This window comes from Phoxinus phoxinus, assembly GCF_949152265.1.
Source record: "Phoxinus phoxinus genome assembly, chromosome: 7".
NCBI lineage: Eukaryota > Metazoa > Chordata > Actinopteri > Cypriniformes > Leuciscidae > Phoxinus > Phoxinus phoxinus.
This window is the reverse complement of record NC_136882.1, coordinates 31,974,297-32,000,796: the sequence shown is the minus strand read 5'-3', so window position 1 is coordinate 32,000,796 and position 26,500 is coordinate 31,974,297. Positions and strand designations below refer to the sequence as shown.

Sequence of the window (26,500 nt, the reverse complement as noted above, 5' to 3'; positions counted from 1 at the left end):
ATCAAGTGTTTTTTGCTTTATTTCTGTGAAAAGTGTTTTCTTATAAGGATTTCAACTATAATCAGTGCCTTGGACTGTAATTCATTATAAATCAGTCAGATACATAAGTTCACTTTCTGTAGGTTTTGTTTGTTTTTATATGACTGTTTTTGTTTTTTTGCAATCTCTCCTGGGGGTTGAATCTGGTTTCATATGATGCTAATCTTCTGCTCAAAGCTATACTGATCATTTTACCTCAACTTTGGGGTGGAGACAATGCTTTGTGACGACTTCTCACAGAAAAGGGGCAGCATGAAGTGTTTTTCAGTCTTTTGTTCTGTTGTCGGAACTTCTGGAACTTTCTGAGCCAAGTCTAATTTTAACAATAGCGTGCTATGTGGATCCAAACCTCGGCTGTTTATCATTACAATCAGCTTTAGAATTGAAAAACATTGATACAATATAATGTACTGTATGTACGTTTATGTCTTTTCCCTATTAGAATCTAACCTAAAGAAAGGTTTAACTTAATGAACTTTACAATCTGTTGAACCATCATGACTTGGTTAACACACAGAATGGGATCTCCATTTTAAATAAAACAAGATAAAAGATGCGTTTTAGCTCCTTCATTCTATTCGTGTAAACATGAATAGGCTGGACAAAAATAATTTCAAACTTGTGTGAAGATCACCATTGTAGAGGAGACTTTTTTGTAGGCACATAGTTTTGGGAAAAAGTTATCCTGACCTGACCTGATATTTAATACCTTTGTCCTGAGAACATGGTTCAACCTTTCTGTAAAAATCTGGTTTACTCAGATATAGCAAAACTAATTAGAATTTTAGGTTTCACTCTTCTTATGAAACCTTCCCATATTAACTTCCTCAACAACAATAGGCATGTGAACAGCACAACAGTGATAAGACAGATTTGTGTATCTGAGACCAATTCTTATTGTCACATTTTTAGTTGGGTATATTTTCTCTCTCAGGCTCGGTACTAGTGTTGTAGTCAAGACCAAACTGTTGTCATGCTCATATTTGACATAAACAGTTATCTTGCTCTTGTGATATTGCTTAATTATATCATATGCTATAACATAAAAATCCAGATCTCATACAAGTACTTTTTTGCAAGCATTATCTTGAATTTTGTGGGAATTTGATTCATTTTGGTCATTTTAAAATTGGACATTTTTGACACAATCCCTTGTTGATTACTGACCCGGCAACAGAAACAAAAGAAATCAAATTATAAACAAGTTATTGTTTGCATTTGAAGCAGAAAGTTTTACATTCAATCCCATTAATGATTTTAACAAATAAGACAATGTGCTGGTAATTTAGTGATATCCCTGCATGCTGTGGTCTTGACCGTTCTTGAAATAATGAATAACTACAGGAAGAAATGAGTAACACACTATTAACATTCTAGTAACTACTATTAACAAGAAACTCTGATTAACAAATTAGTAAGTAATAGCGCGCAGTTGAATGTGGTATAGTTCACTATTAGCTAATCAGTAATCACTATTTTTTTCATACCTTCCAGAGCACTACTAAGAACTATACAGGTCAATAATTAACATGAATAATGTATAATTTATAATATAAGGTAATGGTAACCCACTAGTAATGACTCAAGTGTTACTACATCCTTCTAAAGGAACTTTTAATAATTTGGATCAGTATTCTAAAGTGAAAAGCATGATAACTCAAGAAATGACTTGACAATGACATGATAACTCATTGTAAGCGTTCGAGATTTTTTGTACGATTTTGAATAGTAATTCCCTCTGATGGATTTAGTAGTGCTAGAGTCATTACCAGTGGGTTACCATGATCTTCACTTTAGAATACTGATCCAAATAATTAGTCATTCCTTTAGAAGGATGTAGTGACACTTGAGTCATTACTATCCAAAACCTTACAAAAACCTCAAAAGCTTACAATAACTTCAGTCAATATTATCAAGCTTTTCACATTAGAATACTGCTCCAAATTATTATTAGTTCCTTTAAAAGGATGTAGTAACACTTGATTCATTACTAATGGGTTACCATTACCTTATAATATACATTATGCATTATTAACATTAATTATAATTCTTAGTAGTCCTCAGTGAGGTGAAAAAAATAGTAGTTATTGATTAGCTAATAGTGAATTACCATTTTCAACTGCGCGCTATAACTTACTAATTTGTTAATCAGTTTATTGTTAGTTATTAGTAGTTACTAGAATGTTAATAGTGCGTTACACATTTGTTACAGTGTAGTTATTCGTTAATGACAGAAACAGTATTCTAAAGTGTTTTCACCTCTCTACAGGAATATTAATAAGTAAATAAGTTCAGCTGAAATTGACTAATTAGAAGAAGCAAAAGCTACATGTGACTTTACTAAATTACTTCAAGTTAATTTATGTTAATTTACAGTTAATCTAAGCAACTTGATTAAATTTTTTTTTTTTTTACTAAAAATAGCTAGTAATTCATTACTTTTTATTTTTTACTTACCCAACACTGATGGTTTCATATTTATATAATTATTTGATATAGGCCTATTACTAGGCTATTTTTATGGAAGAGTAGACCTACTTCAAAATCCTGGTAATGCAATAGTTCTTTATGTGCTTTAGTGAATTGTTAATATGTTGACTTCTCCTTTGTTTGGAAAATGTCTTGACCTGCAGTTAGTGCTGCACAGGTGTTTAACCTTTAAATAAAGAGCTTCCTTATCACAGGCAAACAATAGAAACAATACTCATATCGTTTTTCAATTCACTGTAGGTATTTTTTCCCTTGATCCACTTGTGGTTTTGTTCACTGTGTCTATATCCCGTTTCTGTTGTAGAGAGAGTTCCAAGCAGTTTCGAACTGAATCGCAAACCGATTCTAGAGAAGGGTATTCCTGCACAACGGGAGTGGCTGCAGTTTCAGGACCCCAGTTTTAGGACTGCAGTTTTAGGACCCTAGTTTATTGTGACAGCGCCACCTACAGAACTGGATTACCAAAAACACAAATTTAACCCCTTTCGCGGCAAAGATAAAAGATCACATGTTGATCACAACAGATTGTTGTTCAACATTCATTACTCGTTAAAACATCACACTCTTACTTATTTTATCTGGACAAACTGAGCATCATTAGAAAGATTTAAGACTCGATAGTGTTTATGATAAAACTCAAACAGCGAACACAGAGAGATCTGGGTCTCCTCTTCCTGATTTGCGTCAGTAATGTACGCAAGTCTCATTCGCTGTACAGCTGTCAATTATCTCACGTGGTTCAACGTGACAATAATCCTGCCCTTCTGCATGACGCGGTCCTGTTATCCGTGATAACAAAGCTAAGACACATCTCTTCACCTGAAACAAGAAGCTAATAAATGCACGATTTCGAGTAAATGTGGTTTGTGTGTGATTTTCGTGCAATTTTGGGTATTTTCATATGAATTAAGAATGTTTACAGTATTGCCAAGCAAGGTGTAGCCATTAGCTGCATATAAATTGCTTTATTATACCATATTTCAACATCTTTTTATGACTTAAAACCATTTTAAACCGCGACCGGAATATGGTACAAATATCCTATCTTACTCGATGGTGGTTTAAAGTGAGCTTTAAGTAAAAGTTTAATATTAATCTTTTAAATTGTGTCGTGTAGCTTGATGCTACTTGCTCTAATCCACCTGCTGCAGGAGCTATTCTATTCCATAATCTTATTTGTTAAAATATATATATTTTTTCTAATGAGACTTAGGATCAAGGTGGATCTTGATGTACAAACTAAACCACCTGGATCCTAGAACTGCGGTCCTGAAACAGCAGCCGCCGCTATATCATCCAGTTCGGTAGGTGGCGCTGTCACAAAAAACTAGGGTCCTAAAACTGCGGTCCTAAAACTGGGGTCCTAAAACTGCAGCCTCCGGTTGTGCAGGAATATACTACTGCGATTCTATGGTGGCACATTGCTGCCAGATACATATTATTTTTTTCCCACACAATTGACCCTTCGCTAAGCCACGCCCGAAAACCGCCACTGGCCAATCGTGGTTTAGCAACCGTAACTAGGCGCGGGAGGTCTGGCAAGCTTTCGAGCGAGGGAAACATGCCGAGGCGTTGTGCGTATGGATTGTGCAAATCTGATACCCGGTATCATAAAAGTTTGGACGGTGGGGTGGAATTTTTTTCCTTCCCGAAAACTAAAAGCCAAGTGGAGAAATGCCGTGCGTGGATCAAGCAGTGTGGGACGCCCCATTCACAACTAAATGTCCTCAGGATTAACAAAAACACCTAACCTAATATTGCTTGGAAATAATGATGGTTCTTTGTTCATAATGCATATATTTGAAAGTAAAATAAGACGATTAAAGGCAAGACGGAGACTCACTGACATACTTTAAAATATATTTAAGCATTTTGTTAATCGACGGCTTACTACCCCTCAGTAACTTTAAGGTTACCCCAATCCGATCGCGGCTCTCCCGTTGTTAGTGTTATTCCACAAGATGTATGGATAAGCTGTTTGATTTATAATTATTGGATTATAATTTATATTAACATTTCACTTACCCTGCTGTGCATGAACATAACTGTTCCTCAATTTGTGAGTTTCCCATTTGAATGGTCAGCTTGAGCGAATGAGGCGCTGCTGCTTGCGCTGGGACTCAGCCTATAGCACATATGTCAGAGTCAAGGCCCGCGGGCCACATCCGGCCCGCGAGAAGGTTTTTTACGGCCCCTGGGATGATCTTGATTTATTATTAGAACCGGCCCGCAGCAAGCCGGCAGCCCGCAGATCTTTTACACGCACCAATACTACATTTCCCACAATGCAACGGTGACGCACCGAGCAGTAGGCTGCTTCATTTCAATATTTATTGGCACAGCAGTCGTCAGCATCACAGTAAAATTAACTTTCAGATACCCATCAAAAATGGCAAAACGGAAGGTGGACACTGAGAACCGGGGGTTTCAAACAAGGTGGGAGTCGGAGTATATGTTCACGGAGGTAGCTGGAAAACCTGTGTGTCTTCTGTGTGGAGAAAGTGTGGCGGTACTGAAAGAGTATAATCTGAGACGACATTATGAAACGAAACACGCGGACAAAAACAAGAATATGGACATGGAACAAAGGCTACAAAAGGCAGAGGAATTAAAACGAGGCCTCAAATCTCGACAGGCTCTGTTCAAAAAAGCCAAATCACAAGGCCAGGCTGCTGTCAAGGCCAGTTTTATTTTGGCAGAAGAGATCGCTAAATCAGCCCGGCCATTTACGGAGGGGGATTTCATAAAAAACTGCATGATTAAAGTTTGTGACGAAGTTTGCCCAGAAAAAAGGCAACTCTTTTTAAATGTGAGTCTGAGCAGAAACACCATTGCCGAGAGAGTAGACCAGTTCTCCATCAATCTAAAAGAGCAGCTTGTGAAAAAGGGAAAAGATTTCATTGCATATTCCTTGGCTGTGGATGAGAGCACCGACATTTCTGACATTGCCCAGTTGTCAATTTTCATCCGCGGAGTGGACTCCAGCCTAAGCGTGACAGAGGAGTTTTTGGCTTTACGTCCTATGCATGGCACAACTACGGGGCATGATTTGTATGAAGAGGTGTCAAGATGTGTAAATGAGATGGAGCTGCCTTGGGAAAAACTCGTGGGTTTGACAACCGACGGAGCACCTGCGATGTGTGGACACAGGAACGGACTGGTGGCGAAGATACGGGAAAAGATGCAAGAGGAAAACGCGACAGGTGAGCTGACAGCTTATCATTGTATCATACACCAGGAAGCGTTGTGCGGTAAAGCCTTGAAAATGGAGCATGTAATGAGCATCATCACGCGCACAGTTAACTTTATCAGAGCCAAAGGTTTGAATCACCGCCAGTTCAAGGCATTTCTGACGGAGTTAGAAACGGAGCATCGTGATTTGCCTTATCACACAGAGGTGCGATGGCTAAGCCAGGGAAAGGTGCTTCAAAGATGTTTCGAGCTTCGTGAGGAGATTTGTCTGTTCTTGGACAGCAAAGGGAAAGACACAACACAACTCCGAGACGAAATGTTTCTGTGTGAAATGGCTTTTCTGTGTGACATTACGAGTCATCTGAATGCAATGAACTTGCAGCTGCAGGGTCGGGATCATGTCATCTCTGATATGTACAGTACAGTGAAGGCATTTAAAACCAAACTGACTCTGTGGGAGACGCAGATGCGGAAAGAAAATTTGAGCCACTTTCCCAGCTGCCAGACCATGAAAGAGAAGCTCTCTACCAGTGCGTTCCCGAGCGCACAGTTGGCTGATAAAATAGGTATGCTTGCCGCTGACTTTCGACGCCGATTTGCTGACTTTGAAGCACAAAAAAGCAGGTTGGAACTGCTCGGTAACCCATTTGCTGTTGACGTGGAAAGCTCACCACCAAACCTCCAAATGGAGTTGATTGACCTCCAATGCAATGATGCACTGAGGGCAAAATATGCGGCAGTGGGTGCTGCGGAGTTCGCCCGTTTCCTCCCCGACACAATGCCCCAGCTGCGCATCCAGGCTGCTCAAACGTTGTCTATGTTTGGCAGCACATACCTGTGTGAACAACTGTTTTCTTTGATGAACCTGAACAAAACATCACACAGAAGTCGACTTACTGCTGAACACCTCCACTCAATTCTGAGGATTTCCTCAGCTCAGAGCCTTACCCCGAACATTGATGAACTTGTGGAAAAGATGGGACACCACCAAGTATCACCCTCAACCTCAAACAAGTGAACATTACTGTGCAATCACATATTTAGAGTTTTTACTCAGTTCAAGTTTAAAAGTTAAAGTTTAATATTTGTTTTCACTGCATGTTACTTCTCCTTAAACAAAGTGTTGTTTTTGATTAATAGATTTTTGCACTTTATTTTATTGTATTTCAATCCAATTATATTTTAAAAATATTTCAGTTGAGTGGATGATAGAAAATTGCTATTATTGTTTTTTTCTTTGAAGTAAATTTAGCCCACTTTTGCTAAAATAGAAAATATAGGCTACTGATGGTGCCTTGAATACCGGTTTCTTTCATTTAATGTTCATGTTATGGGGATTTTTATATAAAGGAAATTTGTCTTTTGTGTCTGTTGAAAATTAAAGATTACTGACAGAGCCATAAGAAAATATTGCTTTATTTATCTGATCATATTGGAATATATTTGTTAGGTTTTCAGTAGGTTCAATTAGGTTCACTAGACTATATGCGTCATTTAAAAATTTTTCAATGAACATTCGAACAGTCCGGCCCTCGGCTTGTAGCTAATTTTTTTATTTGGCCCTCCGTCCATTTGACTTTGACACCCCTGGCCTATAGGCTATAGGCTTTAGTTATTTACAATGAGACAAGCATGTAAACGATGACAGAATTTTCACTAATTTGAAGAATGTTCCCTTTCACACGTAAGTTTAAAATATTCTAATTGACCCCCCCAGCGTGAGTTTTTCAAGGCGACCGTTATTTCGAATCTGTTACTTTATGGTTTTCATGGTGACGCGTCACTGCTTGTCACGTGACACAGCGCAACCACAACACAGCGCTGAATGAATGATGATCTGCTTTTATGTAATTTTTCCTTTTTTTATTCTAAATATTCATTACTTTAACTTACATATTTGTTGAGTCTCTTTTCTGTCTCTGCTTACTGAAAAAGGTGTATACATTTTATAAGCTACCATTGACTAAACATTGGGGATTAGTCTACAATAACTACAAATTAATTTAATATATATATTCCTTCTGGAGATTCCCGAATGTTTTGTTCAAATATTTGACTTGCTGTATCCACATTATAATATAGGATCTACAGATGTACACTACTCTGCATTGTGAAAAGCCAGTGTCAAGGTCCAGCACACTTCTGAATGATTGGTGACAGTTTTCATAATTACTTTAACAATGGTATGTGTCACTTTACAATAGTTTGTGGCATTTTCTCTCATGCTAGTTTACAATTATTTGAAATACCTGATTGGTAAGTGTCAATTTGTGGTGCACAAACAACATACTCCTGCTTGTAAGTAGTACCACTTTAATAAGAACATTTTACTAAAATAGCTAAATAGTTTCTATATTCTTGTATAGTTACAAATGACAGCTTAACTGTCCTATATACAAATAGAAATAAATGTGTTATCATAACAACTGTATTTACAATATGTAGGTAAATACATTGTAAAAATTATTATAAAAAAAGAACCATAGTAAATATAAATGCATATAACGGACCACGATATTAAAAATATGGTGAAGCCCAATGTTTCTGTACCTGTATCATTATAACATACGTATTAAGTATGACGTTTCGTGTGTAATAAAAGTATACCGTTTCGTGTCTAAGCAAATTATGCTCCAAAACGCGTTACTCGGTTTAGAACGTAAGCACCTCACTTCCGGTTCTGGCGCTGGGGTTAGAACGTAAGCTCCGCCCCTTACTTCCGGTTCTGGCGCTGGGGTTAGAACGTAAGCTCCGCCCCTTACTTCCGGTTCTGGCGCTGGGGTTCTGAAAATGGTGGTGCTGCGGGTCTGCAGCTGGATACTATAGTGTAATACACACTGTAATAGACGTGTCAGGCGCGAAAGCTGGCCAGGCTCGTAAAAATATATTTTTTTAAATGTATAGTGACATGTAATATCCCAGACAGCAACATAGTGTTGGCCCAGATCCGGCACACATCTGGGCCGTGTGGAATCCACGTGTACCAGATGTGGGCCGAATCTCGACAGACACATTAGATCATTTATATCAGTCGCATTTTATTATTATATTCACAAACAATGTAAAATACTGGTAAAAATGAAATATTTACAAACAATATCAACATGTTTTTTACCTTATCACTGTTGCAGGTCTATATACAAATATAATTCTGAAGTTTTAATACACCCAGTCAGACAGTGTTCAATTAGGCTAATTCATACGTTCGGATTTTGGAAGGTTGTATTTGTAGCTCATGTGGTTCAAAAGTTATACCCGGAACCCTTTTCGGGGCAGCGGCCATATTGGATTTGGCCGCCATCTTGGCCCCGAGGGTCGCTGGCTCCGGCGCCCTAACTAAATAATTTCAGTATGACCTGAGCTACATCTGTGCCAAATTTGGCGCTTTTAGATGAATTTGCGCGAAATTACCTATTTGTGTGCCCCCAACTAATAGAAGCAATTCAGAAATAGCCTAGCCTACATATTTTAAAATTGTATCATATACTCCTGCCACAATAACCATTTCAATTTTTTACGTGCTTTATTCTCTTTCCCATTTTTGTTCGCTGAGGTGGAGCTGCGATGAAATATTGTTCTTGTAAATACTTTCCAGCATTTCAGTAATAAAAGTGTAGGCCTACATCTTATGTACGGTGCTCGGCAGTGATCAAAAAGGATTTAAACAGTGAGTTTTGAATAAACTCAGAGATGTGCATTCAGACGGTAATTAAATTACCATATGAACTGTTTGTCAAAAAACAGTAGGTAATTTTGCCAGGGATTTTTACATGGGTTGGGTGAGAAAACACTGACATGGATTCGGACGGCAATAAAATAAACGACTTACCCCTGTAAATTTTTTAAATACCGTACGAGCCCATGAGAAACAATTAGCGTCCAAATAGGACTTAACTGACAGTATGCTTTCACTGTCCTTTGAAAGCACTCCACAGACGGCGTCGTCTTTTAGAACAACTATTCGCTACTGCTGCCATAGTTTGAGGCTTTGAGCAAACTCCCCACCACAATCATTCCCTTTAAATAGACTATTAAGCCTTTAATGGTTTGCCAGCTGAAGTACCTTTGGATAATATAATTAATTTAATTATAATATTATAATTAAAAATCTAACAACAACCAGTGTAATGACAATTTTATTCTTTGCATGTATGGGTGTAGGTGTATTGAGGTGTTTTTTACATGAGCTACAAATTTTTCAGCTTAATTGATCATGGGAAACACATAGGAATGTTTATATTTATGACCCGGTGCATCTGGACCCCTTATTCCTCCAATTACAATATGGCCGCTGTCCTGTCGCTGAAAAAGCAGTTTTGACTGTAGTACGGGGCCTTACACCCCATTGTTCGCGCAAATTCATCTACAAGCACCAAATTTGGCACAGATGTACCTGAGGGGATACTGAAATGATTTAGCCAGGGCGCCCAAGCCGATGGTCCCTGAGACCAAGATGGCTGCCAAATCCAATATGGCCGCCACCTGAAAGTGGATTCGGCTGCATATTTTGAACCAGATGAGATACTAATGTAAAGTTTATATATACTTCACCTTTTCTGGCTATGCGAAACACACACACAAATTTTTTTTATTTATGATTGGGTATATGTGGACCCTCAAAGTCCCCAAATCAAAATCTGGCTACTGTCCGAAAAAGGGGAACGAAAATAGCATGCCTCATCACCCAATGTCAGAAGTACAATGCATATATCTGCAACAGACAACTCTCCAAGACTGATGCAATACGCCATAGCAAGGACCCAGAGATGCCATTTCCACTTTGTTGTCACCTCAAATTGCATGAAAGTGGACGCCGGAAAGGGGACATCGATGAAGCACATGCACAAGGGCTCTCTGTGTCTTATAAACTAATCATGGAAGTGAAGCAGTCACTGGCACGCGCAGTATGTAAACGACACAATGAAGACGCCATTGTTCTTCCTACTAATCCTACCCAGCTTTTCCAACCAGGGCCGTTTATGCAGTGGTACAAAGTCAGACATTCTTGAATGCATGAAGATGAAAAAAAACCCCATATAGTAGCAGCTAGAGATGCAACTGTAGTTGTACTTGATGGTGCTGTAATGGTCCAAATGGTCCGGCCAACTACTGAAAAAACATTCGATGACTACGTTAAAACCAATATTACTGGGTTTGTGAGGTCATACATGAGCTATGAATCTGTCACGCTATTGGATATTGTGTTTGAGAGGAGAACTCAAAACACAAACTCACCAACGTAGAGGAACCGGATCAAGAACTAAAGTAGATTGGAGAACTCCAATTCCAAAACGTAACTGGAACAGTGACTTCCTGAAAAAGTAAACTATTTGGATATATCAGTGAAGAGATAACCAAGCATGGCATGTCAGGTAAACTCCTCCTTTCCACCAAGAAAGATGCTGTACTCTCCAACAGACATATGACAGTATGACATGTCTGCCCTTCAGCTTTGTAATCATCCAGAAGCAGATACAAGAATAATCCTGCATTTTGCACATGATGGGGCCTGTATTTTGCACATGCTTTGCAGGTGGAAAAAACTATAGGGACATTCCTGCTCATGAAATCAGCAAGGATCTTGGTCCCCAGAAGTCACGAGTGGTACCAAGTTTCTCGATAACCTGCTTCCCACCCAAGCTGCACTGATTCAGCACATCAAAAGAGCACTGCTGCAGGCCAGCTTCTACTGGAATCAGGCAACCGCTGTCCAGCAAGATATCCCAGAGTTCAATGCATGGGATGGTATCGGGACTCTACGAGCAAGACTTGGGAACCTTACTGGACTAATCTCGGAGACGCCAGTAACACTTATATGTGCATGTGAGGGTGCTTGTACAAACAATGATGGTGGAGACGATGAGAGATCCAGTGATTGTGAGTGATAATGATAATTCATGTGAGAGACCATGAGAATTCACTGTTATTGCTGTTTTTTTGTTATGCTAAGCAAACCTTTAATGGTGCGTTCACACCGGACGCGAATAGCGAGTCAGGCACGAGTGATTTCAATGTTAAGTCAATGCAAAGACGCATTACGCGCGTAAAAAATCGTAGAGTGCGGCGCAGTAGACGCGAATACGCCTCTTTCGTGCGTCAAGTTCGCGCAAATGCGTGAATTGAGCGTCTGCCGCGTTACGCGGGAATGATTTTATAGTGCTTTTTGTGCATTCACGCATTTGACGCAAATTCGCGTCTGCCGCCCGAGTTGAAAAATCTGAACTTCTGCGTCAATTCGCGCCGCGTTAACCAATCAGGAGCCTGCTTGCTTCACGTGGCATAAAGTGACATAGGATTATGATTGCTCCGATGCGGGACAGCAGGTCATCAAACTGGGGGCGGGACAGGCTGAAGTACCGCTGAAAGCGGCCGTCAACCAGGCGCAGCTCCTGGAGCAAATGGTGAAAAACTCGCCAAACTGGGTTCGCCTCCGAAGGGTCTGGTGGATACAAATACGGCGACGATGATCCCTACGCCACAGTTCTGCTCTCCAGAGCAAATACAGAGCGGTGACTCTCTAGATAAATTATCTATCAACATCACACATCTTGTAAAAAGATGGCCGCCAACGGGTTTTGAAACTTTCGGTGTCACGCACGTCAATTTCGCTTCAAACTTATGTTTTTACGCACGTCAATTTCGCTCTTGACGCGCGAATGGACACAAAGTGGTCAAGCGTATAACTAGACGCAGCAGGCGCGAATTTGACGCACTTGACGAATTTGAAAAATTGGTTAAATTTTTTTAACCAAAACCCTTTTTCAGACAGCGGCCATATTGGATTTAGGGAATTTGGGGGGTCCTGATATACCCAATCATAAATGTAAGTATTCCTATGGGTTTACAATGGTAAAAAAGGCAAAATAGACATCAAGTTTGTATTTGTATCTCATCTGGCTCAAAAGCTATAGTCGAATCCCTTTCAGGCGGCGGCCATATTGGATTTGGCCGCCATCTTGGTCTCAGGGACCATTGGCTCGAGCGCCCTGGCTAAATCATTTCAGCATTCCCTCAGCTACATCTGTGCCAAATTTGGTGCTTGTAGATGAATTTGTGCGAACAATGGGGTGTAAGGCCCCATACTACAGTCAAAACTGCTTTTTTGGACAGTGGCCATATTGGAATTGGAGAAATAAGGGGTCCAGATGCACCGGGTCATACATATTAATATTCTTATGTGTTTCCCTTGATCAATTAAGCTGAAAAAGATATCAAGTTTGTATTTGTAGCTCATGTGGTTCAAAAGTTATAGCCGGAACCCTTTTCGGGCAGCGGCCATATTGGATTTGGCCGTGTTGTGGCAAAACAATATTTAACAAACGCAGCATTCTCAGGCAAAAGAGACGTCAATATTCAAATTGTATTTAAAAGAAAATATACATTTATTCTGCAGAATAGTTCCCAGTCTAGCCACACAGGCCAGCTGCAGGGTGAGGGTGAAACCCACCAACCCTAACAGCCCAGTATGCAGGCAGAGTGAGACCCAGATAGCTGTTTTTCTGGAGTCTTATAATGTTCTCATCAAAAGCATTCTTTAAAACACCCACCCCAGGGGGCAGGAACAAAGGAACCCCCATGGTCGCCTTACCCCTCCCCAGCCTGGGGTCCTCTCAGTGTCACACCCATACAGCTGTATCAGCGTTACAACATAAAGCTCAAAATACAGAACACATGGCATTCATATATTATCATTGAGAAAACAAAATAAACAAAGAAAAGATTAAAATTGCCACTACAATTTCTCCCTGTTTTTCATTCTCTGAAAACCCAAATCAATGCAACAATTTTAAGTCATTTCATCATATTTACCTTTCATTTAAATCTTCCTGTTATCCCTTCCGTGACCATGTGACTAAAACCCAAATTTTTAGACATTCAAAACTGACCAATCAGATAATTATAACTTCCCCATTGTACCAAAGTTTGGAACTATCAGCACCTCGGTGCCTTTACAGACTCCAAATTGTCATTATGGAAATAGGTTGTCAAAAACAGTAAAGCAGATGTCTTTGTTCATTTCAAATATCTTGGATTATTTTCAATCCTACAATTTCCCATTGGTCCCGTTGGCCACACACATGGAGTTCAAAAGTGACATCTTCAGACTTTTCGTCCAAGCTTGTAGCAAAACAGTTTGTCAGTTGTTCAGTCTTTGTTCCCCATCCAGCCCTGCAGGATTAGGCTCTATCAAATTGGGTTGCACCGTTATGCAAATCATCCATCGAATACCTGCACAAGAACAGGCACTGAATCTGGGAGCAAACGAGTGGGACAGCAGTCTGGCAGCTGTCTCTTTCTGAACCAGAACACAAGATATGAACTTCGGTAGCAGTGATCCTGTGATTTAAAAGACAATCTAACACAATGAACAGCAAAAGCAGACACATGTCATTTGTCATTGGTCAGAGGATTGATATGGTCAGATTGAAATTAGTCTTCCGGCAAAAAGCCCTTAAATTGATGTACTTACAAATATGGTCAAGGAATTGATAAAAGAAGATCTTTACAAGTTCTTACACTGTTTCTGGAAACATTTAAATAAATTGCATTACAACAAACAACAACTGCTGGTTTAAAACACCATTTCATGAAGAGTATCAGCAAAATATTCAGTGCAAGCACAGAGATTCAATTGAATTGATGTCCAAAACATTGTTGCAAGCCAAATGGACAAAATACAAATAAACAAAAATCAAATAAGTTTCAGAAAAGTTTCAAAATCATCATTGATAATACAAATAGTTATACTTCGGTTAAAATGAGAAATACTGACATACATTTCAAAATAACTTGGTCAGACAAATCATTACTTCATTGATAAAGTAAATCCAAAGAAAAACAAAACAAACAATTACTGGATGCAATACACTGTTATCATTCAGTCTAGATCTAAAAACTTAATAAAAATCTTATGCATTACATTTTGTGAAAAACAAAACAAACAATTTTCCATATAATTGATCACTTGAACCTTGTTGAAGTATCAAGCAATTAAATATTAACTGAAGCAGGGCTAAATGGGTAAGCTCTGTCACCACATTCCCGAATTCGGGCCCGCATTCACTCCAGTATAAACAAAAAAATTGTATAGATTGTCATAGTATGAAAACCATATCAATTCAACACCCCTGGTTGATTTGAATAAACATACAAAATAGTAAAAATTATAACAAAACCCCTCATTTCAAATCCTGTCCTTGTACGTCATCTCATAACACGCATGATTGCTGCTTTTAACCCTTTTTATATTTCATCGTCTTCAGAAAGAAAAAACAAAAGAAAATCAAAAACAGAACAAAACAAAACAAAGAAAAACAAAAACATATCTTAACTCAATTAATACATTTCACTGTAACTTCCGCTACTCGAATCGTCTGCATAATTTTGTTCATCCTTCTAACCAATGTAGTTTTCCAAAATTTACTCTAATATTTCCATTATGGACCGTCTTTTTTGCTTATTACACATCAATTAATAGATTTTCTACATTCACCAATCAAATCAATACCTAGTTTGAATCAATCAAATAAAATCATCAACATCATCACAAAACAGATTCTTCTGCTAAACCATTAGTTGGTCAAATCGTCTTTCTCCCTCGTACGTAATGGATGCTGTTACTAACACAAGCCTTTGATCCCTCACTTTATTCTTCGCGTTGTCATGTGTTTGTTCGTTTAGTCTAAGGTGAGAAGTTTGGACTCAGGTCTCACACTCTCCAATCATTTTCTGATTCTAACAAGATTTTCCCTTAGATCATGACCGTACCCCCACTGGAATAAAACATTTACTTTCTGCTGTCACCTGCGAACGAAGACCTTAAGTGATTTTGTTAGTTACTGCTTGTCTAGCCGGTCGTCCCTCTTGATGTGACCTGTGAAATCGGCAACCTGAAACATTATCACCAGATAATTTCTTGCTCTCAGAGTCCTTTTCCCCTGAAACACACTCAACCCACTTTGCTCATGTTAACAAAATAACATTTATACATTTGGAACAGAATCAGTTCTGTTTGATGCAATCCATCCTGACATCCTCTGTAAAGAAAAACAAATGTCAAATAGTTAATTCTTTTGTTGTTATGCTGCTGCATCTTCCCTGTTTCCTGTTGAAAACATTTCTTGTAAGCACACTTTTGTCCACCTGTGCGATGGCTTTCAGCAAATTCTAAACCATTTCCCCCTTTTTTATGCACAATTTTACTTGTGCATAAATTTAACATAATTGTGTTTGGATTTATTAAACTAAACACTGTTCTGCAGACATCTTTCTCTGCTTCTGGAACACATATCATTTAAAGCCACAGTATTTATCAAAACTGAATACAATTGTCATTCTACTTCTTCCCCTCCTTGGGCTTTACTGTCTTTACATCTGTGAGATCAAAGGTGTTATCTTATGGTCAAAATGACCCCTCTGTCCTCTGAAGATAATGATCCTTGACCCCCCCTGGTTTGATAACCCCTGTCTTTTCCTGCCTGGCAGGTGTCCCGTGAAATGTTAATTGTTAACTCAGCAGCTGCATGTCCTGCTTTTCAAGCCTTTTACAAACATTCACACATACCCTGAAGAGAAACAAATACTTACTACAATTTCTAATAAAGTTAATATCTAAACAAAAGGTAGAAAATATGAATTTTCTACCACACCACATTCTCATCCTCCTATTAATGTGTTTGAAATGCAAATAGGCCTCTGTCATCTACAAACATTTCTTAAAGTCATCTATGCACACTATTCAGACTATGAATAGCTATACCTAAACTCACACTTATCAAGACATAAACTGCAGTCATCATCAAACACACCTGACTATTAACCGTTCATATTTCTTATCTTTTCTCCAAAAAAGATTTGCATTTAAATCAAAATTTTAAACTTACATTTTTCTGTAGCTTTTACCTAATTTTTACATGGCCTCTTAACCATTTTCAAAACATGTCTATCCTTCCTCAAGCAGTCTCTCGTAACACGCATGACTGCTGCTTTCTCTAAACAAATGCTCTTTTCAACAGCCTTCTAAGACTGTAATTTAGACAAAATGTAACAATAAATTCATTACAATATCTTATTTTATGTATTAGTTCCTTCGTTAGTACTAATTGGCCCTTTGTATTGCACTTTTGCACTTTCCAAAACTTTCTAACTTCTAACTTCATCTATCATCTTGTTAACTCTAGCCTATAGCTTGCGTTATCTTTTCCATAAATTAAATGCATTTTCAATTCAAGCATAATTTTTATAGTTTCCTTTGCCTCTATAGGGAATTTAGACATTATAAATTCCTACTCAGAATGAGTCTCTGTTGCACTGAAACTGTTTCAGCACACATCAAATTCAGATAATCAAATTGTTTTCAACCAAATCATAAACTTTATCCTATTTACAAACAGCACATCAGCTTGTAGTTCTTTCATAATCAACACGAACAAGCTCAAATGCCTTTTACATTTTACATTTAGCAGCTGTTACCCCCTCAACACTGCTTCTACTTAGCTTATTTGATTCTTTAGAAATCAAATAATTATTATTCAGTCTCAATAACGTTTCAAAAAGTTTCATTACCATAGGATAATGTCTGACTTCCAAATGTTCTCTCTTAGGAGTTTACCAATCTGCAATTAGAATAATCTAAAACATTTTGCAACTCATTCAATCTTCTTCAGATCTCTCTGTAAATTTCCGTCACCCCTGTATGACCAGATCAAGCTGTTTTAACACAAAAAGGACCTTCGAAAAACACCCCAGGGGAGTTTGAGCTTTACTGTCTTCATGACCCTTGAGTTCAAAGGCTAAATAACCCATCTGACTTCCTAAGGACAATGGTCTTTTCTTTACAAGTTAACCACACTGTTCTGTTTACTGCTTTCAAAATACATCCCCCATTCACTAATGCAAACAGAGCTACTAATGCAATCTGTTGCAAATTGAATTATAATAGCCAAATGCCAAATCATAGTAACATTACTCTATTTTTTCTAATCCATGTTAACACAGAAGCTTTCTTCAAATTTGTATCATTTTTGCATTTCTTTGTTTGAAACCAGTCTATGTTTATTGTTTCTTTACAATCAGAATCAAACTTTTACAAAACCATCATTTGCAAATCTCTTTAAGGTCAGAGCTTCAGCTGGTTACAACATTTGCTCTCTTTTGTCTCACATTATTTATCAGAACTGTTCATACAGTATAAAGACATTTAGCATGTCATCAATTTCATTAACACTGTTTGGAAGCTTTTTCTTCTATCAAATGGTTACTCTACAGACTGTTCAACTTATCATCATTATTCCTCAGTCCCACTTATCTTCTACTGTTTCACAGAAATCACAAAATTATTCATATCTCAGTCCCTAAATTACAGACAGCTACCATAGCCGCTCGCACCTTCAAATCTTTTATAAACTCTGTTATAAACATATGGAAATCTATTCTTCAATGCCCTTGTTTTCCTAACATTAATACAATAATGCACATTCACATCATAATTAACACTGACATATAGAATTTTCCCATTCTGCTTAATGCAACATTCCTTATCTTTATGTCATGTTAATCCCTGTTAATCATACTCAATGCCTTATTTTTATCTAAAAACTCACTTTTCAGACCATTTCAACTTAATTTAACTTTCTTTTCGCTCTGCTTCATCTAACCAGTTCAAGCAACACTGTTTGCTTATAATCCAACAATTCTCAATCCAACATTTCAGTTTCTTTCTACATCTGTTCTCTTTATCTGCAATCCAACAATTCAGTTCAACAACTCACTCTTTTGTAATTTTCCATCAGAAAAAACAAACATTCTATCTTACTATCCTTTGCTACTTTTCAGTTCCTTCTCTTTCATCTTCAATTCAACAATTCTTTTTATTCTACTTGCTTCTTCAGTTCAACAATTCTGTCTGTTCACAGTTTTACACACACGCTGAACACGATCACAAAAACCCTTCTGTTACAATTATCCGTTCCCCAATTTCTTGCATGCTTTTCTGGCCATAATTATTTTTCCCATTTTACAGCATAAAACAACCGGTGTATTAAAAAGTATTATTCAGTTTACTGTGAGATGACCCCGTGCCGACTGATTTCTATTTCCCAGGATTTACAAAATCGACGCGCGTCTAATAATCTGTGAGACGTCTCTCTACAGATGCTGAAACAATTATGGCTTTTTAGATTAATATCTGATTAATCCCGACTGGTAATCTGCACCGGTCTTGCCCAAAATAGTTCAACCAATCAACTTGAAACCACTTCTTGATCTGATCTGCAGATCTCAGTTAGTTTCACAAAACGAGTGTTCTAAGCCCACATACAAATTAGGTTATAGCACTCGTACCATGGAAATAGACTTCAGCCGCCCTGGTTCATTCACAGTTATACCAAAAGTTACCCCCACAAAACAAAAATAATTTGATTGTCTTTTTTACCTGAGAAGCATCTGCCACCGTTCTTTTCTTAATTCCAGTGGAGTGCCACTAGCCCTGATAACAGTTTGGCTCTTTCTCTCTCAATTCGGCGAGGTAAGACTAAAGCCTGGTGCTTTAGGATGATCAGTCTTCCATCTGCTTTTCAGGGCCAGCGGTCACTTCCAAGGAATCCTCACTTCTGACACCAATTGTTGTGGCAAAACAATATTTAACAAACGCAGCATTCTCAGGCAAAAGAGACGTCAATATTCAAATTGTATTTAAAAGAAAATATACATTTATTCTGCAGAATAGTTCCCAGTCTAGCCACACAGGCCAGCTGCAGGGTGAGGGTGAAACCCACCAACCCTAACAGCCCAGTATGCAGGCAGAGTGAGACCCAGATAGCTGTTTTTCTGGAGTCTTATAATGTTCTCATCAAAAGCATTCTTTAAAACACCCACCCCAGGGGGCAGGAACAAAGGAACCCCCATGGTCGCCTTACCCCTCCCCAGCCTGGGGTCCTCTCAGTGTCACACCCATACAGCTGTATCAGCGTTACAACATAAAGCTCAAAATACAGAACACATGGCATTCATATATTATCATTGAGAAAACAAAATAAACAAAGAAAAGATTAAAATTGCCACTACAGCCGTCATCTTGGCCCAGAGGGTCGCTGGCTCCGGCGCCCTAGCTAAATCATTTCAGTATGACCTGAGCTACATCTGTGCCGAATTTGGCACTTTTAGATGAATTTGCGCGAAAATGTGCTTAAGTCCCCCAACTATAAGAACACTGCTTTCTCACATAATGCAGTGAATTAGTAGCCTGGTTCTAGACTCTGGTACATTTCATTTGTACAGGGAGTCTGGCCTCTCTCCATTGACAAGCGTTAACTTCCTTGAAGGCGGGTACTCTGTTGAAGTTTAAAACTATTGGATATGCCATAACCAATCGCTAACGTTTGGTCATGAGGTATGACGACTCAAACTAGCGCACAACCTCAACGTCATCGTTCTCAGCCACTCCCTCTGTTTGCGCTGATTAGACCGGTAAAACCCAAGAATATACCACAATCCCAGACGTAGCCAGGCTAAGACGTAGTAGCCTACTGAAAGAAAATTAAAATTGAGCAGAAGTAGGAGGGCGGAGCCAGGCTAGTGAATTAGCCCCTGCACCAGAGAATAATTGTTTCTCGAGCCGTCGATATCAACAAATTCAGCACCATCGACACGGACAGCACCTGGTAACGTCGCACGTAAGAAGGTAGGCTACATCTTAAGCAGCTTCCTAAGGTATGGTTCAGGGAACACGCCTAGAAATGGTATACCTTTAGTTAAGTTATACCTTAAGAGTCTTCGTAGCGCGCTAAGAGACAACGTTATCGGAAACGCAGCCCAAATCCTTTAAATTTCACTGTAGGCTATTCAACGCAAAACAAGAATGAAAAATACAAGCATAAGATAAACATAAATTATAGTGCCATTCATTAGTCCACAAACAATATTTATTTTAAAGCCTAAACAAATTTAGGCTAGCCTTTTTAAAGCGAAACTTTTTAAAGCGAAACTGAAACTGAAATAATAGACAAAACACCAATAATAAACAATTCTGTACTTTATTTAACGATCACCTTAATCACTGTCATCTTGCTGTAAACAGGACAAAGCAAAGAAAAAAGGAAGAAAGAATTGTGTTAGTGACTTTATTTTTGTCTTCAATTGCATTCAAAAAACCTCCTCATTTATAAGTTGCTTTGGATAAAAGAGTCTGCTTAATGAATAAATGTAAAATGTAATGTAAATGCATAAGGTAAAATAATTACTTTCTGGTAGGCAAATGTTGCTTCTTTTCTCATTCTTTTTGCAATCACCTGGTCAAATTCCTCAACTTCACTAAAATAAAAGATGAATGTCTTCTGGAAGTGAATTCCCCGTTTTAATTGTTATATCCATCTTCAAAAAAAAAGAGAGAGTCAAACTCAAATTCAAAATTTAAGACCACCCCACAGAGCCCATACAGTCAAATTTCAGTCAATACAAATTAAAACAAGGAACCCTCAAAAAAGGCCAAATGACACATTCTAGCTCACATGTTAATACCATAGACTGGTTAATACATAGTGAAGGCATAGCCAATTTGATTATTAGGCAACTGTAGCTTATGAGTTGTAAATGGCTGGCAACTTCATATCACAGTAAAATTCATATTGATCCATTTTAATGTTTTATAAGAACTAAATTATGTAGTCTACATAAATTATATAAGGTAAAATAATTACTCCGGCATTAATTAATTCAATAGTTTTAGGAGAAAAGTTCCGATAATTAAAAAAAGGTAAATCTGATTAAATAATTAATGATGACATTCTTTGATATTAACACATATAATGTATTTAATTGGTCTACTTTAATGTCAACTAATTTTAATCAATTTTTTTACAATGGCTTGTCTACAAAAAGTCCATGGTTAGAGGCTAACGTTATCTATCAAAACATTTTCGGGGGGAAAAGGCGAAAAAAAACACATTAACGGCTCAAATTTTGTTACAAACTATCATTACAAATATTAACGTTAAATAGACTGTTCATATGTTGGTATATCGATGAACTATAAAGTAGTTTGATTAAAAAAGAAATCATTGAATAAAATTGACGATACTCACGTTTCGGTTCTTTACGTGTTTATCCATGTGTTTATCCGATCCAATTTGATAGGTGGCGCTGTCTCGAAAAACGAGGGGTCTGAGAATGCGGGACTCTGGGTGCGGGACTGTAGATGCAGCAGGCTCCGCTAAAGGGTGCCATGCATAGACATCATATAATGTCTATGGTGCCATGTGCGTTGGATGTAGACGATTTGTCAAAAGCGTCAGTATATGACGCCCAAGGATGAGAATGCGTTGGCTATTCACAACGCCAGACACGGTTAACTCTAGAGTGACCCACACACCGTATATATTTATTTATTAAGATGGATTGTGTTTATTTATATATATTTACTAACTTATGCTACATATTCATGATCTACTGTATACATATATGTTTGATTTATTTGTTTGTTGTATTATTTACATATAATATGTTGATGCTTTGGCTGGCAACATTGTGTTACACAGTCATGCTAATAAAGCTCATTTGAAATTGAAATTGAAAGAGAGAGAGAGAGAGAGAGAGAGAGAGAGAGAGAGAGAGAGAGAGAGAGAGAGAGAGAGAGAGAGAGATAACAACTGGAGGTGCACGGAAATCTTCAAACCGGTCATACAAGCTGTGTGTGAAACACCGCCTATCACCTTTACAATCACAGTCAACATAAGCACACCAGAGAGAAGTCTATATTGGATATCACTGACACCAGTGCGAACACCTGACGAGACTTAAAAACGGGTTTTCTACGGCGCGTTATTAACAGCAGCCTACATACTTTATTTTCGTTGTTATTATTAATTTTTCTCCAGGTGGTTGAATATCACATGGAAAGAGCTCTTTGCTAGGAATAACCTGGCAAAATGTCTTCAGTATATCAAACGCATCGGACCCAATAACGATAAACCAAATTCGAACAAGACTAAACAAGGTAAATATAACTTCATCCATTTATATTCTTTTAGTGGTCTCTAATAAGTATAGAGTTCTAACATCTGGTGAAGTGGTATGGATGTAGGTTATTAATTTTGTGGGTGCGCTAAAGTGCGTAACTGAGATTAAGTCATAAATGTCAATTAAATATTATTTGGCAGTATTAATTATTTATGAGGTAAGTGGAATTCAGTGGGGATTAGTTAGAAAAAATTCGAAAAAAAATATTTTCAACAGTTTTAGTCAAAAGCGCACAAAGACACATGTAGTAAAGGGATTTAAAAAATAATAAATTATTTGTATGTTCATTTGTTTTTTTAAATGATTTTATTACATTTATTATTATTTATTTAAACAGCATCTATATAAAATGGCATTATAATATAAAGTTGGAAATCTTTACAACATGTTAGGCAAGTCATATATCATAAATTGCTTTAAGTTGGTTAAGCTGGGCTTATTGTCAGTGGAGGAAATTCACTAAAAAGATTCACTAAAATATTTTATATTTTAAAAGCATAAAAAAATCCCACTATATTTATATATGAAGTTTGCATAGCGTTTTGAGGCTATTATGTGGATAAAAGATGAAAATCCTCAACATTTTGAACTGGAACTCCACCCTTTAAATTCACTTCCTGCATCCATTTCCATCTCTGGTTTTTGGTGTAATTTGGTCTACAAGTTTGTTCAAGGTTTTATCAAGCCAGATACTGTTAAATAATAACATTCTCATTTGGCAGTGGATTTATGATGAAGTCGCTGAGAGCATTTAGATGTTGAAGCTTGATCTCAGCATCTGTACCAATGCTGGAGTTACTGAATATCTTTAACATGACGTGCATTTTTCTTTTGTTTCTATCAGCACATCTCCTCTAATGGCCTCCTTCTTACAACAGTTAAGACTTCTTCTCTGGAAAAATGGCCTCAGTGTCATCCGGCAGCCAGTGAGTAAATGCAAATTGTACAATTGGACATCCTCATTTTATGGATTCCAAAGAAAAAAGAAAAAAAAGAAGAAGCTGGACGCCCAGATTAAAATGATAATGTCTGCATTGAGCATGCATTCTATGGAGTTCTGTGGGTTTCTACCCTTTGCACAACAACATAGAATTAAGTTAACACAGCAAAGTGATACTGTACTCTATGGAGTGATATCTATCAGATAAATTACTTGCTGCATTGTACAGTAGGACAGTAGTTCTTAGATTACCTGTGCTTTATTGCTTTAATATTGTTTGTACCCTTAAAACATATTTTTTTACATGTTTAAGAAGACCTTAGTATATGCACGTCTTATGGTATGTTCAGTACAATGTAACCAACAGTAAAATCTGACGGGACATTTGTTTATTGATGTTTTCAGGGCTGGTCACTGGCTCTCCTTATCTGGCCACTTGTGATCTTTATCATCCTAGCCGTCACCCGTTCACAGTTCCCTCCAAAACTCAAAGACACCTGTAAGTGCCTCTATTACACAGCATCCTAGACTGCAAAAGGAAGTCAACTATGGTAAATACTGTTGTGATCACAGTGAGTGACGGTGACTGAAGGCATTCTGGGTTGGTTAAAGGGTGATATAGGTTCTGGGCTTCTATATAAAGGGTTGCGGTTTCAATCCTGAGAAGGTCTGAGTCAGAAGCTGTGGAGTTACTGAGATCTCAATCCTGCTTTATTACTATTATGTCCTTTGAGCAAAACACTTAACCTCAGGTTAGCCCTTTGGGGACTGTCATTGCACTTAGTGTACTGTAACTTCCATACTTTAAAGCGGGTCTGCTCATCTGCAAGGAACAGTAACATTGCTGATGGTTTGATTCATGGTCTGATGGGGATAATGTTTTACTTCCTATTTAAATATGTGTAATATGGTGCAGATCTTAAGCAGGCTGATGCAACAGATCTTTTGAGCACATTTGACGTTTTCCGCCATGTCTTGCTGCTTGGGAATGTTCTGGACTAGTGTCTTATTTCTACGTAATGGATGCCCAGCAGCTAATCTCCAAATCGACTTTATTCTTGTTAAATGTTTTACATTATCCATCTGCCTCCAGGTTCCTTTAAATATGATATGGGATAAAAAGATTTATTCTCAGATTTTTATGCAATCTTTCTCTTTAATCTGACTGTCCTTTGGGAGTTTTCTGTTATTTCACATCTCTCTTTTGAGGATTGGGTTGTTAGGCCTGGTCCTTCCCGTAAGTAGCTCCCTTATGCCTTGCAACGTTCCACACAGGCAGACTCGAGTGTTTGTCTAATTGTATATGCATCCATAAGAAACTCATTTGATAATGTGAGAAAACAAGTGCTTAACCTCAGAGGTAATCTATTCTGACCTCCACTAATTTTAGTTGGTGTGTTTTCCTTGATATTTGCATATAAAAGAGAGATGTATAGAGAATAAGTAAACAAAATATTATATTTTTTAGTGCTGTTTTTATTGTTAAAAGAAAAGTTAATATGAGGATAATATTTAGGTAAATATCCTGGCCGGCCTTTCCCATATAAAAACTAAATTAATAAAATATTACTCATGGTCATCTATTTTTGGCTAAAGCCCATATCTGTAAAAATCTGTAATGGCTGGATAAACAACATTTGGATATGATAAAATCGCATTTGTTATTAAATTTAAATGTATTGATGACTAACTTAACCCTTTGGTTCTGTTCGTTCATTTGGTTTGAATTTTTAAACTTGGTAAAGGCTTTGACACTTGCCATGTGAATAACAAAAAAAAAAAAAATCATGGATATGAATCTGATTCAAAAAGGTTAAATGGTCCTGAAACATATAATCACAGTTGTACTAGGATCTTAGTGTTTTTTGTTTAACTTTTTTATTTATTTAATTTTCAGGACTATGCTCAATAAGTGATTAACATGTTATAAATTGATCATAACTATTACATAAATACATTAAATAGATAAATACATAAAAACATTATCACACTAAAATATAGTATTTTTTATAAAAACAAAAACAAATCTGTAATTTTTGACCTCCACACAAACAGAACCAGATGGTCAATGCAATAGTCCTGGTTATTTCCTCATGTTAAAGGGATAGTTCAACCAAAAATGTTAATTCTGTCATTATTTACACACCCTCAAGTTGAATGAAACAGTTGATTGTCCCCATTGTATTTTTTCCCATACTATGGAAGTCAATGGGGACCATCAACTATTTCATTAACTGTCTGGTTACCAACATTCTTCAAACTATCTTATTTTGTGTTCAGCAGAAAAAAGAAATTCGTACAGGTTCGGAACAACTTGAGGGTGTGTAAATGAGGAACTATTCCTTTAATAATACTTTCTCTGTATGTTTGACGAAGTTACAGCAATCAAATCATTTATATGCTTGGCACACCCCAAGTATAATGTCATGTTTATTTCATATTAATCTCAATGGTTTCTCTATGGTTTTGCTTCATTCAAACACTATTTGCTGGACAAACATTGCATAAGGTCAATAATCCTAAAGTACGAATCCTTTTAAGTCGTCACTCTTAGTCTATAGTAATGTATGTTTAGACTCATGGCATTGTGTTTGTTTCTAAGAACTGACGAAATCAAACATGGTATATTGCCATTGAAAGTCCTAAACCATAAAACCAGACTGTAAAAACAAACATTCTCCCTCCCTATATATATATATAAAAAAAACAACCCAGGTTGAGAAAAACATGATTGAGATCTCAATTGTTTTTTCCCCAGACAGCAAAGCGATTAAATAGAAAATGAACGTAGACGTAAAAGTACTTCCTCTTACACAAGTTGGTAAT

The 26,500-nt window shown here is 37.5% G+C and overlaps 1 protein-coding gene across 1 annotated transcript; it reads left to right on the top strand.

Moving 5' to 3' along the window:
• Positions 1–4,918: 4,918 nt before the first annotated feature.
• Positions 4,919–6,739, top strand: LOC307001232 (general transcription factor II-I repeat domain-containing protein 2-like; the record flags this gene model as incomplete). The annotated part of the gene is made up of 1 exon (XM_079617455.1): positions 4,919–6,739. One exon carries the CDS (start codon positions 4,919–4,921, stop codon positions 6,737–6,739), a length of 1,821 nt encoding a protein of 606 aa, XP_079473581.1.
• Between the last annotated feature and the right edge of the window lie 19,761 nt (positions 6,740–26,500).